The sequence below is a fragment of the Babylonia areolata genome, chromosome 1, assembly GCF_041734735.1.
Source record: "Babylonia areolata isolate BAREFJ2019XMU chromosome 1, ASM4173473v1, whole genome shotgun sequence".
NCBI lineage: Eukaryota > Metazoa > Mollusca > Gastropoda > Neogastropoda > Buccinidae > Babylonia > Babylonia areolata.
In genome coordinates this window covers 39,524,817-39,543,973 of record NC_134876.1, presented here as the reverse complement: position 1 = coordinate 39,543,973, position 19,157 = coordinate 39,524,817, and the positions used below count along the sequence as shown (strand labels likewise).

General features: G+C 40.4%; 1 protein-coding gene across 6 annotated transcripts in view; it reads left to right on the top strand.

Moving 5' to 3' along the window:
• The window catches only part of LOC143282841 (uncharacterized), a 146,847-nt gene that overhangs the window by 88,589 nt on the left and 39,101 nt on the right, over positions 1-19,157 (top strand). For 5 of the 6 annotated variants that reach the window (XM_076588699.1, XM_076588673.1, XM_076588691.1 and 2 more), the window contains exons 5-10: positions 6,333-6,368; positions 9,080-9,115; positions 9,471-9,551; positions 10,207-10,269; positions 10,607-10,636; positions 14,849-14,947. In XM_076588699.1, coding sequence (XP_076444814.1) covers positions 6,333-6,368; positions 9,080-9,115; positions 9,471-9,551; positions 10,207-10,269; positions 10,607-10,636; positions 14,849-14,947 — 345 coding nt within the window. Of the gene's footprint in view, positions 1-6,332; positions 6,369-9,079; positions 9,116-9,470; positions 9,552-10,206; positions 10,270-10,606; positions 10,637-11,092; positions 11,168-14,848; positions 14,948-19,157 lie in introns of all 6 variants that reach the window. The other variant, XM_076588683.1, reaches the window with a different exon arrangement.

Here is a 19,157-nt window from a genome sequence, read left to right as displayed (position 1 = left end):
TTTTTACATGCTTGGTGTCGGGTTGCTCTTGTATATGCTTCAATATAATCATTCTCTCGGTATGTCTTTGGTTTCCAATTCAGTCAACGTGCTTCTCAGTGTATGCAGTCAACTGCTGGTCATACTGGTGTATATTTTACAGACTCAGTCGTTGGTGGTGGTGATGGATACTGAATGGCCGGCTTTGAGACTTTACGATTGTGATGACAGTAATGATGGTGACATGGCAATGGTGTGCGTGCACACACACGTGCGTGTGTGTACGTGCGTGCGTATGTATGTGTGATTCATATGAAGCGCTATGTTTGCTCCATTTCTTTAAAACATTGCAGCTCTTCATATTTATTATTTTTTTATATTGTTATTGTTTGCTGTTATTGAATATCAGCGTTCATCAATCGTGACGCTTTTTCTGTGACTGTTGGTGCTACTTGAATGGTGCTAAGCATGTTACGTATGTTCAGAGACCTTCGTCCGGGAACATTATGCGATTGACTTGAAATACCTAAAACCTATTCGTGGCAGTTTAGCTTTAATTCAAGGTCTTATTTCTCATTCGCTCCGCCATCTTCTGTATCACTAGCAGAAATGTTTGGTTGTGATGGTGCTAGTATTGACACATTAAATCACATTATGTTAGACACCATGCGCTAGGTACTCTTAGCCATTTGTTTCAGAAAACGTAACTGAACGCCAGCACTGCGAGACGGGTTGCCATCCGTCTTTCTTCCAGGTTAAACCATGTGACCACGTCAGTCATATTCCGTTGATGTTGTTTCCTTCTCTCCCAGGATACATCTCCCCATGTAAAACTGGCAACATTGGCCTGTAAGGGTAGTAAGCCGTCTTGGAGAAAAGCACACACCGTCAAGATACACTGATCCGACGATATAAATCTGTGCCAGAGCAAAGAAATTAACACTCAGCGCCCCTAATTGAAAACCAACAGTCTGCTTCTTTCGTCTCTGGCGGTGGTACATTGGAGGGGGGAAGTTTTTTGGTTCTTTAGGTGTGAGAAAGATTTTTTTCTTCTTGCTTTGAGCACTGCATCTTCTTCTCACCTGTTGCTTTAACCCCCATCCCTCCGCCCCTCACCTCTGCAGCTTGAGACAGGGTGAAAGAGGATTTCAGCTCGAGAAGGAGGGAATGGGAGGGGCTGGAGGGTCGGGGCCACGAAAAGGGGATGAAGGGGTGAAGGTGTGGGGAGGGAGGGAAATGAATGGGGGCGTGCTGTATCATTGATGTGGATTTAACGCTCATTGGAGCGCCGTTTCCAACGCCCGTTAAATTACGACGTTACGATGAAAAAGAAGAGCATGTAAAGAGATAGAAATACTTGAAAAGGGAACGAATATTTTAGAACAGGTAAAAACAAAATTAAAGTAATGAAGAAATAGTTAAACTTAGGGAAAATAGTCTGAGTGAGTTATGGTAAGGTCAAGAACATAATGGATTTTTGAAGGAGAAAAAATTAAACAAAATATTTTCATAATCAAGATAACAGACATTCTGGCAACAAAAGTGCGAATAAGATTAGCGATGAAGGAAACTTGCACCTTAAAATCAAACAAAAAAGACTCAGTTTAAAAAAAATGTAAATGACATAAATGAATGTCCAATATTATGACGTGAAGAAATAGATACATCTCTCGGAGAGGTAACCAGAAGAAGCTTGATACATATTTTTAACGAATGAAAATGGTAAAATCCAGGTGATGATGAATTTGGGGGCGATTTTTTTCCTGGGGTAAAGACTGTAGTTAAATCAATCTTTTACAGATAGTGAACTCTGCATCGAAAAAAAAATAATCAAAAGTAGAGTATGTGCTTCCTAATTCAAAGATGAACCGGAATCAACTTAGATTTGAGTGAATGTAGAAATACAAGGTATGTAGAATATCATCTGTGATAAGAATTCTCTTCGGTGTGTTGATGAAAAAAGAAGCATTACTCCATTGGGAACAGTTCCTGTTCTTATTAAATCTGTAATTCTTCCTAAACCGATCCACGTGTTGATTAACTCCGAAACCTTCTGGATAACTTCGTTAGTGACTTGCAAAAATCATTTATGTGTTTTTGTTTGCTTTGAATAGAAAGCAAAATAAAATCAGCCGAAAGAGTGCCACACAAGGTGGATTGAATATACCAAATGCGAAAACAAAATATATACATATATACATGCGCTAAACAGTACATGATTTCACCTTCACCTCACATACGAACACATAAATGGGAAAATATGATGTATCCGTTGCAGTTGGGTTTGGAAAAAGATGTATATAGTGTAAACGACGCATTAAGAAAAGTCATGCAAAAAAAGAGAGATTATTCATTTCAAGTCTATAAAACTTTGTACTGGCATAAAACCGAAAAACAAATCAGAACTCCTTGCATATATGTGTGTGCTCGACCGCCTTTCCTGAGTGTTTTACTAAGAAAGCAGGAAACTGATCGCGTGGTAGGTAGGCCTTTCACTGCTGTGACACAGGTCGTGGTGTCTAGAGGAATCTGACAGTAGATAAAGGCGTTGATACACCAACCTTTAATCCAGCAGCTGTGTTTTTTCACATTTGTGAAGGGGGAGGGGGGCAGGAGGGCCGGGGGGGGGGGGGGGGGGTTAAAACCCGGCAAGGAATGGGAGAGAGTCGCGCATACATTAGTGCTTAGGTACCGGATGCTCATTCTGTATGTGTCTCAGCCTGCCTGTCTGTTTGTTTGTCTGTCTCTCTTTCTTTCTCTCTAACACACACACACACACACACACACACACACACACACACACACACACACACACACTCACGCACACACGGACAGACACGGACACACACACACAGACACAGACACACACACACACACACACACACACGAGGACGAGAGAGCAGAACAACACAATAATGAACACAAAACAACAGCGCTGTATACACAGACTGAAACAGACACCCGTGGCAGTCACGGCACAGGCACCGATAACCTTCCACAGACAGGATTGTTTTATAGACAGACCCACATCACTGGAAACCAAAATAGACACTTGGGGTGGATGGGCTTGGGTGGGTAGTATCAGTGCCCAGCTTCGTACCCATGTCGATGAGATCTTAAATGGTGTCACACCACTGTTAGGAGGCACACAGTACGTTATGTTCGGAGCGATGGTTTTGTGTGAAGAGGGAAGAGAACAGTATTCGTTCTGAGGTGAAGGGAAAGAGACTCAGGGGGGATAAACCTCGACAAGTTTTTGTTTGTTTGTTGTTATTTTTATAGGCAAGACAGGGGTGTGCACTATAGTTGTGGTTTTTACGGCTCGGACCACACAATGCTTAATTGCCGGTTTTATTGTTGGCTGGCAGTTGGGAAAAAGCTGCAACCTGTCTCACTTTGGTTGTTATCTGACAGTTGTGAATGTGTGTGTGTGTGTGTGTGTGTGTGTGTGTGTGTGTGTGTGTGTGTGTGCGCGCGCGCGCGTGTGTGTGTGTGTCAGAGTGTGGTGTGTGTCTATGTCTGTGTCTGTGTTTATGTGTATGTGCGTCTGAATATGTGCTTGTTTGTGTTTGCATATTGCAGCAGCAGACACACTCAGTGCTATAAATGAATATGACATCTCCAGATCCAAAGGGCTCCAGGATACTCTCGGGAACTGTAATGACAACTGAACCGGCCAAATTAGGCATGAAAATATCTGTGACAAATTTTAAGGATCTGTACAGGACATGGCCACGACATACGTGTGTTGTGCATGCACATTGTTGACAAAGGGGTAAGACTTAGCCAATTGAAAAGATAAAGAAATCAATACATCAAATGAAAATTAAGATTAGATAACAAAGATTGACGACAGCGTGCTTGATGACTGCCTCTTTCAGGGACCAAAGGGAGATCGAGGCTATGCAGGGTTTCCGGTGCGTTGTCTGCAACCTCAACTGCCATCACTGTTGTTACTTCGTCTTCTTCTTTTTCCTGCCTTTGTTTTTTTTTCTTCATTCCTTCTGTGAAACCTGTTGGACGTGTTTCCTTCCACCACTCTGTTGTTCAACACTTGTTGGATCTGACAAATATGTCTTTCCCCCTGTTTCTTACTGTGTTTTTGGAAACCTTTCTGAGGATGACAGTTGATTTTATATTCTTTTTCCTATCGTCTGTTCCTTCTTCCTTTCGTTTTATTTTCAGTCTGTGATTGGGGACATAGTGCACTTTCAATGTATCTTTTTTTTGTAAGTAAAGTGTTCATTTGATCCCAGGTTCGCTTGCCGAAATGATATTGTAATAATTCATTCAGTCCCTGTCCTTTGTTCTTGTTGTGCTGGATTTCCCTCATGTTATGATGATGTGTGTGTCAGATGGTGGTACTTTTGTGTATAATCTGAAGTCGTGAGTTTCTGTGGTGTTGTGTAAAACATGTGTAACTGGATCAACCTTCATGCATCACATTATGTTGAAAGTTTTCCCTCCTAGCTCCGTTGATCTTAAAAAAAGGTTATGATGCAAAGAAGCGTTGTTGATGTGTATGCCTGTGTTTGCACCCCACCTTCGGTCCTGCTCCCTGCTTCCCTAGCTGATGTATGGATGTGGATAGTGCTGACAGTATCGCTCACACTGCCATTATTTATAGACGTTATATGGACCGAATACAAATTATTTTGCCACAGAACTTGAAGTTTTTCAAAAGACCAGAAATCATTCGGTTTCGCTATTTAACTTGAACGTATTTACGAATATTATACATAAACAATCACACGAATGAATACATGATCGTGTGTATGTGTGTGTGTGTGTGGGGGGGGGGGGGTGAAAACCTTCATTTATTAACTTGGTTTTCAGTTTTCGTTTTCTTTCACTTATTTGAGTTCCCCTCCCTCCTTCCCTTTTAATCTCCCCTTTATTTATTATTGCACGCGCTCACATTTTCAGTATCTCACAGGCTCTTACTGAATAATTATTGCATAACATTATTATTTGTTATATTACTTCTGCAAAACATATTCAGTTCATTTTCTGTTTTTATTTCAGTTTATTTTCTGATCCATTTTGTTTCCTTTGTTTTTGTTGTAATTATTGTGACATTAAGTTCAACGAAGGTCTTGCATGTTTTCTCAATGTTTAAAGGTTTTACTAATTTCATATTGTAAGTTGTATAGCTTAGACATATCTGCGTAATGTTTGATCTTTTGTAAGTTGTATAGCTTAGACATATCTGTGTAATATTTGATCTTTGCATCGGCAGTTTTGTGTACAGATTAATTGTCAGTCGGCCAGGATGTTCTAGTGTTTACAACTGTATGTGTGTCGCGCGCGCGTATGTCTATGCATGTATGGTGTGTGTGTGTGTGTGCGTGTGTGTGTTTGTGTGTGTGTGTGTGTGTGTGTGTGTGTGTGTGCGCGCGCGCGTGTGTGTGTGTGTGACAAAGAGAGAGAGAGAGAGAGATTTTGAGCAGATGAAAGAATGAGAAAGCGGAAAATAGTCATCTCAAATAGGTTTCTGTTTTTTGTTGAATGAAGTTTTCGCCTAGTTTTCTTGATTCAATTTGCTTTCTTTCTTTGCATGCATTCGTTGCCAGACTAAAAACAGGTAAAAGCGTTAAAACTGGGATTGTATGGATATTTATTTGTTGGTAGTCAAATACATGAATTCGAACTCATCCGTCAGTTCTTTCTTGTTCGTTTATGTCAAAGTAAAGGAAATGTGTTCTTTAGGTGTGTTTTTTTTTAAGCAGAGCTTGACTTACTGAATTTATGTGCTTGAATCATATCACAATACAATGAATACGAAGAGTAATTGTGCTGGACATAATATATACTTAATAATTATATCCCTTCATGTTTTGAAATTTTTCTGTCGTTTCTTAAGATATCTTTCATTAATTGAATTGGAAGTATTGTGGAAGTATTGCCGTTTGGCTAATTTGACTTAAGAAGTTACATCAAAGGCATGCAATCATTGATTTTCTTTGTGAAATTATCTTTTGCTTCACATTTAATAATTGTAATGGGTGTTTTCAACACTATCCACCCCCACCCCCCAGCCCCCACCCCCGCCTCCATTTTGCTTGAATAGAAATACTTAAAATGGCTGCTTCAAGAAATGGCTTCTTTCTTTGACTTTGTTTCATTCACTTCTTGATTTATTCAGTTCTGATTGCTTCAGTAGCTTGCCTAATTTGCATGCTATGAATTTTGCCTCCTAGGTTTGTTAATCACACACACACACACACACACACACACACAGAGAGAGAGAGAGAGAGAGAGAGAGAGAGATGCATACATACATACATACATACACAAAGAAACAGTTGTTGGATTGAGTTGAAATGACACGTGCTTCTCTCTGATCCTTGCAGGGCCCAATCGGTCCACCCGGCAAATCTGGAGAGTCGGTAAGTTTTCGACATCCACCATGTTAGTTGCTGGGTGCGGTTTGGATGGAAGGCTGTTGTGCACTTGCTGTCGTAGGCAGTAGGAATAGTTCAGTTGTTGTTGCTGTTTTTTTTCTTGATATTAATGAGCAATGTTCACGTGTGCATTTTTATTTGCTGTGTTGCTTCAGTCGGTGAATGTCATAGCACATGACCAAGTCACGAGGTGCGTTCGCTGCATTACTGTGGCACGTTGCCTGTCACTTGCGTGGATTTGGAGTCGTAGTCTGCCAGTTTTATTGTATATTGTCCCTTTGTTCTAAATTATTTGCTGGACTGTCTGACATAGTTTCGTTGATCATTGTTGTTTCGTTAGCATCTTGTTGCATTCCGACTGTGTCACAGGTTTGCTCAGGGGAAGTTGGTTTTAGTATTTGTATGCAGATGATCGAAGTAATTTTTGTGATTGCTGGATACGTAATGTGGTGGAAATAGTCCGCATTTTTAAATGGTGATTATAGTTTGTTGTAGTTTACCAAGAAACCAAAGGTGAGCATGATTTTCATTCATATATATATATATAATATATATATATATATATATATATATATTGTGTGTGTGTGTGTGTGTGTGTGTTGATCCGTCAGCTCTCCTCACAAACCTGGGTGCTAACCACACATCTACAACCACCACTAAACGTCACGTGTCTTTCAATAGGCGGTCATGTATGCACCAAGTCTTTCGGCAAAATCTGAGTTCTTTTTTTTATAAACGTCATCAAGGAAGACAGGTTAATTGAATATATATCATGTATTTTGTAGTGTGAGAATCACTGAATGATGCGGTATTAGTGTTGAATCTCATCATGGACATCACAGGAATAGAGAACAGCGTGTAAACGGAAGTCATTGACGCAGCACTTCAGATTGTCAAGGACCTTTAGGTCTTGCAGCTGGTAAGGATGTAAGAAAGCTGCGCACAGCAATGAGAAGAAGAGTAGCGATAACCATATTCATGCAGAGTCGGAGGACTCTTTAGTTGTCGAAAGCTTTCAGTCACCTGTCAAAATATTCCGCGGATAAAATTCATGTTATCTTCGTTTGCGCCAGGAAGCAAGGCTTGCGTTTTGTGTCACGCTGTTTAAGTGCTGCACGGTCGGTAGACACTGGCAGGTGGTAATCAGCGTGCTACGAATGACGGTTCCCGTTACGTGGTCCTCCAAATCTTTCCTGATTTTTCCCCCTGTGACCAATATGCTTCGTGGCTTACGTTTTATCTTGAGATCTTGTGCCCATGATCATTGTAAAGACTCTGAAATAGCATGGATCGAAGAAAAACTAGAAACTTGGGAGGCCATGCAAAAGAAAGCACCATTGAACATAGGTTTTAGACAATACCCTTTAAGTATTTATGTAGCGACACATATTATTTTACACTGCTTCCGAATGGAAAGAAAAAAGGCAGGAGAATAAAAACTCGCAACATAAAATCGCCTTTTGAGTCTGAAAGGTTTTTATTTTTATTTTTTTTAACTGTAAATGACAGAAGCGGGAATAAGTTACACAATCGCAACTTATGATTTATCATAACTTTGACACCAGAAACAGCAATAATCGGAGTTAGCGTGGAAGTGATTGACATAAAAAATCGAAATCATCACCATCATGTATGACATCTGACTTATCAAGGACATAACCAACATGAATGTTAAGTTTATCGAGCAAGCATAGACAGCATGATGACGTTCAGCACATAGGTAGTTCACCAAATCAAGGTTTTAATACGGTTCACGATATAGCGTTTTGTTAAGGGAATCGCTGGGGGAAAAAATTTGAACACTAATTGAAATCACTGAAACTGTGTTCAAAATATTTAGTGTACTCCGAATTGAAAACACTGATCTATGCGAGAGCTTATCGTGGTGGTGGTGGACGGTGGTCAGGATCACCTTGAACGACTATCAGCGATGGTCAGAAACATCATTTTAGAAATTACCAAGATAATCTAAAGATTAGCCATAAACATTATGACCGACATAACGATCAGCTTTAATAGGGATAATGAGCTATGCCACAGTGATCAGATTGATTCTGAACAGATTGCAGTGTCAGTACAGTCTAAATTAAAATCGCGGACACTGAGACCAAATTTACCCTGATAGATGAATGACATTGACAAACTCATCAGACTTAGTTGATACAACGAAATAGTAATCATGTTCTTGGACACTGCCACTAACATAATGATCTCATTAACGGTAGAAAAATATAGTGATCAGGTTCACTTCGGGCTGTGTTCACTGTCATGGCAGTCAGGCTGAACACGGATCAAAGTCGCCCTAATAGTGATCAGATTTACCAAGAAAAGTGATCGCTGACAAACGTGATGAAACTCAATAGGTGTCACAGTAAAAGTGGTCGGGTTCACCGCAGACATTCTCATTGATGTAACGATCCCAGGCAGCATAAATCAAGACACGACAGATTCGTTGTGAACAGATCGAGCGTGTATGAGCGCTGACGCCGTAGTCAGGCGATCATGGATCGAAGCGGCCGACACATTAATCATAACGACAACAGAAGAGAAATCAATGACTGGGTTATCAGGTTCACCATGAAATGGGTACAAGTCATTGACGTAGTGATCTGTTGATTGAAATGACCGTCTCCATAATCATGTTTTGCTATGAAGACAAGGCATTAACGAGGGCCTGTTTTCATATTTTTTCACAGGGATCGCCTGGACCGAAGGGAGACAAAGGAATCATGGTGAGTGTGTTTGGGAGCGTGCTCGAGTATGGAAATGCACTCATGCGATGAAGTGCGTGCGTGCGTGCGTGTGTGTATGTGTTTGTGTGTGTCTGTGTGTCTGTGTCTGTGTGTGCGTATTTGCTTGTGTGTGTGTGTGTGTGTGTGTGTGTGTGTGTGTGTGGACAGGTGGATGAAAGGGTGTTAAATGAGAACAGATTTGTGTGAGTGGTATGGGTGTGTGCGCGTGCCCATATGTGTGCGTGTTTGGGGCGGACCTGTTAGCTAATGGGCGATGAAGAGAATGACAGAAGTTTTGTTTCTTTATTTGTTCATTGCCACAATGTGTGAAAGACGGTCACTGTCCGTATTGCAGGGAGACAAAGGGCTGAAGGGGGAGAAGGGCGACACAGGATTACCAGGCTTTGATGGTATGGCTGGCGCGCCTGGTCAGAAGGTACTGTACCTTTTCTTTTCACCCTTGTCTGTGTCTGTTACGTTCGTGCTTTGGTCCCATTCTAGTCTTGCTCCCTCGTCATTTCATGTCGTCTTTGTATTGTGTTTTACAGTGTAAACCGCTTTTAGTGTTTTTTCCTTATTGGTGGTGATACTGTCGTTGTACCACAAAAATGTGGGATTTGGGAGATAGAGATACGTACGTCTTTATTTTTGTGATCTTTTATGGATGGATGGGTGTTGTCATCGGTTTTTTGTGTGTGTTGTCTTGCATTGTCAATATAAATAAGAAACATGGTTCTGTTCAAGCTGTCTTTTTTTTTCTACGTCGGATGACAGTGTGAACGCACCCGGAGTATGTTATCCAACATGCATCAACAGTATCGAAGACGGAGAGAGAGAGAGAGAGAGAGAGAGAGAGAGAGGCCATTGCACACTCTTATTTGTTATTGTATTTGCTACTCAACATTTATCCAACCAAACCTTTCTCTGTTTCGTCCATCTGTGTCAGTGTAATCATCAAGAAGCCAGTATTTCATCATATGTGTTCGACAAATCATCGGATTTTGCGCGTGTGTGTGTGAGTGTTACTTTCCTCACCGTCTTACTCTGTGCTCTAGTCATGAACGTGTACATGCCACCTTCACCGTTTTCAGGGCGTCAAGCGGTCAATACGACTGGACGGAAAGAGTGGATCTCGTGAGGTTGTGCATATAAAGGTACTCTTTCTTGCAGTCCGTGTTGATACATCACCCCAGGCCCCGTACACCCTTCCTTCCCATTTTACAACAAAAGTGTTTTCAAGTCTTATAGCATTTTCATTTTTATGTAATCTAAGGAACTGCTATGGAGACTCAACGAACGGTGCATTTTTTAATATAACTTTTCTAATTTATACAGGTCTACTTTTTTCTCTTTTTTTTCATATAAAGCAACGAGCAGTAACTAGTCAAGCTAAATTTCTTGCTCTATTTCGTTCAGTACTGATTTGAAATTGCAGAACCTGGACATGTTCATCGCGCGCTTCCTAATCTGACTGATGTTATTGATTTGCAGGATGGCACGATCGAAGTCATCACAGTTAAGGTTTGTGGACTTGGTGCATGAATCCATATATCTTCATTGTGTTGGTGTTTGTTGCATGGGATTTTTTTTTTTTTTTTTTTTTTTTTTAATGAGCGTTTTTTCTTTTTACAATTGCTTTTTCTTTCGCAGGAACGAGATTATGAAGGGTTCATAAATACTTGAAATGTTCGTCTCGTAGTGAACATTAACCATTACCCTCTAATTTCAGGCTTTCCATAGTTATGTCTTGCTCCCTCATGAAAGTAGATCAGTAACTCTTGCCAGCGAAGGAGCTGCAGCTGCAGGCTTTGCACGTCTCTCTTTGGGTGTCCTGTTTGTGTCAATGTTTCTCTTTCTTTCATCGTTCTTCCACGTCTTCTACTTTCTTCCCCTACCCCCTCAACCCCTCTTCCGCCCACCCCCATGCCTGCTGCATGGCCACTGCATGTGCATGGCACGTGACTGCTGCGTCCCTAGGGTGACATGGGTCCGCCAGGACTGCCGGCGGGACTGAAAGGAGAAAAGTGGATCCAGAAGGTCATTGAACTCAAGGTACCTGTCGCTCTTCGTGCTCTGCTCCTGTTGTTCTTTACTTCGGTCACTTTCTTTTTGTCGACCTGAGGTTAATAGGGGACAGGAGATTGAAAGAAAGGGTGGGACATGAAGGAGTTGGGTCGGGGGGTGGTGGGAGTTAGGTGGGAGACTGAGAGGAAGTGCAAAAGAAAGGTATCTCCCTCCCTCCCTCTTTTCATTTCCTTCTCACAGTTACACACACACACACACACATACACACACACACACACACACACACACGTGTGTGTGTGTGTCCACGGACAGATTGGAAGAATAGGCCATGCCAAAAATCTTAATCCATGAATGAAAACGTTTTGAGCTCTCTCTCTCTCTCTCTCTCTCTCTCTCTCTCTGAGACTGTCAGATTCATACACACATACAAACTCACACGCACGCTCGTAGCACCCCCCAACCCCCTCTTCAAACACACGCACACACACACCACGCGCTTGCGCTCCCAGTTGATTTGTAGCTGTTTTATTTGGCGATGCATGAATGACACTTATTCAGTATTGCATAGGTTACAATATTTCTTTTTCCAGCTCTTGAACACGAAGGACATTTCTTATAATGCCTGCTGTACGATTCAGTTGTGAGGAGATAGGGGGTGGGTAGTGCATGTAACGATTCAGTTGTAAGGAGGTAGGAGGTGGGTAGTGCATGTAACGATTCAGTTGTAAGGAGGTAGGAGGTGGGTAGTGCATGTAACGATTCAGTTGTAAGGAGGTAGGAGGTGGGTAGTGCATGTATGCGCACGTGCGTGAGGGCGAGGTTTGTTGTTTGCATTTGAAGTGATGTGGAATGTAAGATAGAGAAACGCTGTGTGCACGTTACTGCATGGCATTCGTCGTAACACTCTTGGATGCTTAATTCTTCTAAAACTTTCATGAATGATATTCTGAGTAAATCTGGATGCGTACTATGTGCATTTCTCTACTTCCCTACGGTCAGTTGACATTACCCCATAAAACACGATTTCTTGGAAACTTACAATACTATAAATGGACGTTGGATGGCGAAATCGTAAATGAATGCATGATAAGCAGTGACCGAAAACAGAATTAAACCAGTTGTTAAACGGTTTAACAACAGACCATCAACTACATAATAGCGTAAGTTCAGTTATATTTTGAACACAAATCACATAATTTGAAGTATGCAGTGAAAGCTCTTTCAGTAGAGACTTCCCGTTCCCACTCTCAGCGCCCATCCCCATCCCTCCCCCTGACCTGAGGGGGGGATGGGGAGGGGGTGATAACGATGGGATACTTGTAAACATCAACTCACAAGGGGCAAATGCTTTTGCATGAATAAACAGTTCTCTCTCTCTCTCTCTCTCTCTCTCTCTCTAACATACATACATACATACATATGATGGATAACATCACTTTGTATTGTTGGAGGAAGTGCCATAATTAACGTTTTGATAGAAAAATAGGTAGATAAATAAATATAGTAAATGAATAAATGGCATAAAACCACATATCGAAAGCAGCAAAGGAGGGGTTAGTAGAGGTCAATGGGCACTGACAGCAACAACACTTACAACAATGATAATAACAATGTAATAATGATAACAACAACGACTAATACGACAACAACAGCAATAGTATCAAATAATAATAAAAAGAAGAATGCAGCTTTCAGCTTGGATTTTTTGTGCAGATGCGTGTTCCACTTTATAGAATGCTGCTTCTTTTGTGTGTTGTAGGAGACTTCCTGTGCAGCTTGATATCTTAGGGATTGTCGCTGATATAAATCTTACACAAACCTGAAAACTGACTTGGCGAAAAATATACACGCTTTCATGTGCATTACTAGCTCATCCCGTCCTTTTTCTTCTCTTTTGAAACAGAAGCAAACAAACAAAAAGACACACACCCCGTCTGAAGGCTCAAAACATCCTGAGTTGTGGTTCACACAGAGTTCGGGACAGCAAATCTTCCCCATCTTCATACAAGTCTTGCCGGTTTCAAGATCGGACTGTGTTGTTGTACATGCTTCATTAGTGTCATCACACGGTTCTCCAGCAGGCGCATAGGATCGGTGAGGAGCATTCGCATCACCCTCATATACAGTCGGAGGCTTCTCTTAAATTTTGGCATCTGAACCTAGTGAAAATTCTGCCTGTGACTGAATTTTCCATCCTCAGTTTACACACAAATAAGAGCAAAGTCTGCAAAGTGCAACAGATGTGTACCAAGTTCGCAAAATACATCACTGTGGGAAATTGGTTTTCGTCATCCCCAGAGTGTCGACATTTTACATTGGGTTTTATTTCCATTTCTCAAAAATGTCCTGACAAAATGGGTGTTTCCAACCAGCCCCCGTTTTTCGCTTTGTCCTTGCTGACTGGGGAAAGATTGCCAGTAGTTTTGCTCAACAATGCCAAGTTTTTCCTTCTTTCTCAATGTAATTTCTTTACTGATGAATCCAAGCTGCACGAGAGAGTTGCTTCAGTTGAGTTTTCTCATCCACTCTGACTCGGTTCATGCTTTCTTTCACAGAGAACACGGGAGGCTGTTGCATGTGAGTCACGCCTTTCTTATCCACTCTTCATATCTGAAACGTGAAGCAAATATCCGTGGAAGATGGCTTGCGATGAGCCTGTCAGTATTGAACACCTCCATACTGGCTGTTGGGGTTGATATTTTGTCGAGCACAACTCCTTCCATGTACTTCCTTTCTTTCCCGTGGTGTTCTGATTGATTGTTTTCATTTGACTGTGAGTGTGGTTGGAGTAGATTTTGTGCAAACAGATTTGCATGGTGACGAATTTTGAATGAATCGAATGATATTTTTCCTCAGTCTCTCGGTTCCTTCGAAATGTTTTGTTGTTTTTTCATGCTTTTGGCCCGTAGCGGCCGCTTCAATGGACAAGGCATTACACGGAAGGAATGTGCAAGTATTTTGGAAAAGGTTTGCAATTCTGTTGAAAAATGATGCAGCTAGTATTGAAAAAAAACAACTTGGGACTGAAATAAATTCGGCTCAAATGTGTTGTATAAACAGTAATTTACACTGTATTGTCAATTCATTATCGAATATATACGATGGTCTTTTACTCCCACCCCCCCGCCCCTCCCATGAGTTAGACCATTGTTGAAATATATGTAGCATTTTCGCTTGTGTCAGTGTCGTTTGAGATGTAGGCGGACAGGTAGCATTCGAATATTTGTCAGTATCATTATGATGTGTATTGTGTATATGTAACATGATTTGTCAGATTTAGTTAGTCACTCAGTCATTAGTAACTTAGTTATCTCTCGTGAAATGTAGCAGCAGTCTTCAGTTTACTACTTTTCACCTTGAGTGACATTAGATTGCGATATGTATACCCATATGTATACCCACCCTCTCTCTCTCTCTCTCTCTCTCTCTCTCTCTCTCTCTCTTTCTCCCACCCCCTCTCTCTCTTCTCTTCTCTCTGAGCTTGTCTATCAAATTGTCCCTCACCACTCCCCCCTCTCTCTCCCACCGTCGCTTTCCATTCTTACCCACCCCTCTCCTCTCTTTCTCCATCTCCTTATCGCTCCAGTTTTTCCTCGCTCTTTCCCTCTCTCTCTCTCTCTCCTCTTATCCCCTCCCTCCCTTCTCTCTCTTCCTGTCTGTTAGATTCCCCAACACCTGCAAATGATTCTTTGGGGTCTCCTGTTTCAGGGTGAGCCAGGTGAGAGGGGACCGGCGGGTCCCCCAGGTGAACCGGGTCCCACGGGACTGCCTGGCTTTGACGGCGTGCCAGGCCCCCCGGGAGAAACGGTGGGTGGCTGGGTGTTTGTCACTGGTGTTGGTTGTGGTGGTGGTTGTGGTTTGCTTGTTTCTCTCTTTCATTCCTTTCATGAAAGCATATGACACATAAAGAATACAATTCATTTACTCTCCAGTCACGAAGGAAGCTTTTGTAGGCTTGAATTCATTAAATGTAGAATATGCTACGTATTGAATATAAAATATGCCACCCAAATTGGAGAGCCCTTCTCAGTAAATTAGTGTTTACAATCAGTGATAAAACATGACAGTTTTATTGATGAACAAAATCTTAAATGTCTCTTAGAAATGGCATACACCAGAAGGACGTACATTACGCGACTTTTATTAAATGCGTACTAGTACGAGCCTACTTGAAAAATGTTGGGTTTCATCATGTTAGTACAAGTGCTTTTTTCCAGTTTGGATGCACAGCGTATATCAACATGTAAGCCATATATTACAGAGTGTTTGTGGAAAACATCCGGGGAGTGGTTTTGTGAAAACTCGATGAGATAACTACACCTGCATGGTGTGTACCTATTTTTTGAGCTGTGATGTGCACAGCTAGAAAATGCACCGTGCAGCTTGTGATGAGTGACACTTGTGATTAATGGAGAGAGCCAAGTGTCTGTTGTTTCGTCGTGCACAGTGCAGAGCTGATAAAATATCGCGTTGTCACCGCCGATGTCCTTAACCTCATGCCACCGATTCCACTTACACACCATAATTGGCTGACTTTTAAGGAATTCATGCATTGAAAAAGTGTCATCAGGTTTGAGAAGACAAACAAACTGAACAAATGAAGAAAAGCGTTCGTGTTGGAGACCGTCTCAATGACCTGAATTAAATAGAATAGTGTGTGTGTTCATCGAATCTTTTCTATATGGGTGTTAAATAGCATGTTAAGGGCTAACTATGCATACTTGATTATCTATTTCAGTTAGATTGATGTCGCAATGTGCAGTTGTTGGCAATAAAATTCAGGGATGTACCTTTAACATGTGGCCTATCACGCACAGAAAAAAAGTCAGTTTAGGAGCACATAACTATTTAAACCAGTCATTTTCATTAGGATAAGAATGCATATTATTGTAATGGCTAAACATTGTCTCAGTACTAACTGCGATACCGTGAATTATCAGAAATTTATGCAGCTGTACTGACTGGTCACTATGGGAGACAAATTTTATTGTCTTTGGACTTCACTTCTTCACAAGAAGTTCTTATTTTTTTCAAAACAAAAATCTAAACACCAGTGTTCATTTCACTTAGATTTTTGTCCACGTCAAATTATGTGAACACTAACAAATGTTTAATTCCTTTTAATTAGTCTGAGAAGTCACTTATTATTTGGTATTTTCCATGGGTTTTTTTAGAAACACAAAACCACCAGTCTCTCTTCTTCTTTTTTTATAGTAATCTTTGTTCAAGTCATCAAGTCCAGCAAAGTCAATTCAACTTTATTATCCCTAAACAGTCACAAGAATTAAATACCCCCCAGATAAAACTGGGGGAACAGAACTCAGAACTCAGAAATGTTATAATGTACATTGGCCTTGGGCCACAATACAAAGGAAGGCTTGGGTCGGGAAGGGACTAAACATTCATGTACATCCTGCGTGCAGAGGAATTGTCGACATTCAAATTGCATACAAAAGTACACACACACACACACACACACACACACGCACGCACGCGCGCGCACACACACACACACGCACACACAAAAGAAGTGTAAAGCCATGAGATGAACCAAATCTGTCAAAGGGCAAATACAAATAGAACAATGATAAACGAATCATAAATACGACATCGTTACCGTGAGCAGAACATCAAAGTACAATCACAGTGAAGTGAAAAATCACTATACCCGTTAGTATGCTAACATTATTTTCTGGCATCCTAGATTATCATTTTTGACTCATTTGTGTAAACAAAGTGAGTATGTTTTAACCCGGTGTCGGTTGTCTCTGTGTGTGTGGCTGTGTGTCCGTGGTAAACTTTAACATTGACATTTTCTCTGCAAATACTTTGTCAGTTGACACTAAATTAGGCATAAAAATAGGAAAACTTCAGTTCTTTCCAGTCATCTTGTTTAAAACAATATTGCACCTCTGGGATGGGCACCAAAAAAAAGAAAAAGAAAAAAGAAGAAGCCAAATTATATGCAAACTGTATTTACTGTTATATTTATATTTTTTGTATTCTCTAAACTTGGCACTTTGATCTGATATTCTGACCCAACAACAAGAGCAGTCATTATTATCATTGTTTGTTCAAACAGGAACTTCTTTTGCTAAGCATGGAAGTTTTATTTATTTTGCAAACGTTTTGGTGCAGATAGTAAAAAAGGGAATTAATCTGTAATTAATGCTAGGGGACTTAATTTGCTTTAAACTGATCTTTTTCATCTTAAACATTACATTTTGAAATTAAACTCAATACATCAAAAGCTTGCGTGTTTTACTCTCAGTGTACAGGGCTTTCACTATGTTCATTCGCCCAAGTGGTCTTTTTCGGAAAATACTAAAATCAATACGACGAGTGGACTTTACAGATCTATTGGCTGAGCCCTGAAGGTCATGGGCAAAAATCAATTGCGTACACATATTTATACACATTCAAAACGCGTACTCATATTCTTCGCGAACGCGAACGACGCCATTTTGTTTCGAGTTGTTGACCTGCCCGTTCAATCCTATATTCAATGGACAGTACACGATAACATGTGATGGAAAGTTGGAGAAGGAGACCGTTAAATATTTATTCAGAGAAAGATTTGTGAACGCCTCATCACTTACTGGATTATGCCCCAAACTGCCATAAAATGTCCACAGAATTAGTCGGAATTCACAGTTTAAAATTTTAAACCATGCGAGTTAATACTTTTGACTTTTCTCAAAATGAAGTCCTTTTCACTTCTTACGACGTTTAGAAGTACTTGTACTTGGTTCTACATGTTATTAGTTTAACAAAATACTCAATTTTCATATCAACTTTAAAACTATAAAAGTAGAATGAATATAAAAGAGAAATTGAATCGACCGTGTCGTACTACATTCCCGGCGGGTGTAACTAAACTTGTACATCTATCTAGATCTAGAGAAAACGGCTAAATGTTGCAGTGTGATTGCGGCGATAGCCACATCTTCTTTACCGCGGACTTTAAAATTTTATATTGCCCTTAAAGAGTTTTTGAATGCCCAAGATACACCAGAATAATATGATTTAAAGAGCGTTCTGACTGCGAATACCGCAATTGATTTATCGCCCTTTAAAAAAGTATGTTCAAATATTAAATTTTAGAACGTCAGTAAAGGAGCCACGATAGTGTAATGGGTAAGACAATTTCTTGTCACCCGAACACGCGGGGTTCGAATCTGGTCAGGACTTTTTTTTTCTTCTTTTTTTTTAACCCGAAACTTTATAATAACAAATACAGAACACATTTTAACGATTAGATTTTTTTTTTTTAAAGTGTATCACAAGTGTGTCTTGAAGGCCTTGCCTCTCTTGTTCTCCTTCTGTTAATAGCATGAAAAACGTATCTTGACACATTAAACAAGTGGGCATTGTTAGTTGCTTTGAGTAGCTCGGACAATGCTACATAGACAGAATCATTTAAAAAATTTCATTCTTAAGTCTCAATACATGAAACATTTAAATAAGAAATGGAACTCATTTTCAACTTGTGTCTTTCAAAATTGACATGATTTGTCTTGGTCGCATTCACTGAAACGAAACACATTGTTATTTAGTGGCAGGACATTGAATCTGAATTGTGAAATGACAACAGTAAGTATCAATATATGTATTTTTCTTGTTCGAAAATAGTTTTGAAATACCTATAACTTTCATATCTGTCTCTGTCTCTGAGTGTACCAGACCATTCTTGAATAAAGAAGTCTACTAATCTCTGTTTGAATAAACCCAAAAAAGCTTTAACATCTCCAACACCCTGTTGAAGCCACACAATACAAAATCCTGTCTCGCATAATATTTCTCTGATCTTTGATACCCAGCATTACTTCCCATTATTATACATATCAAGCAACATTTGATAGGCATTAAAAGGTAACCTGTCTGGATCCATCTGTAGCAATTTAAACCAGTATCTAATAGTGCTAGTATATGAATTAATATAAAGAGGGTATCTTCCCAAATCCCCGTGCCTCTTGTTTGGAGTCCGCAACGGAACTCCCAAGAACCTTTTGCAGGC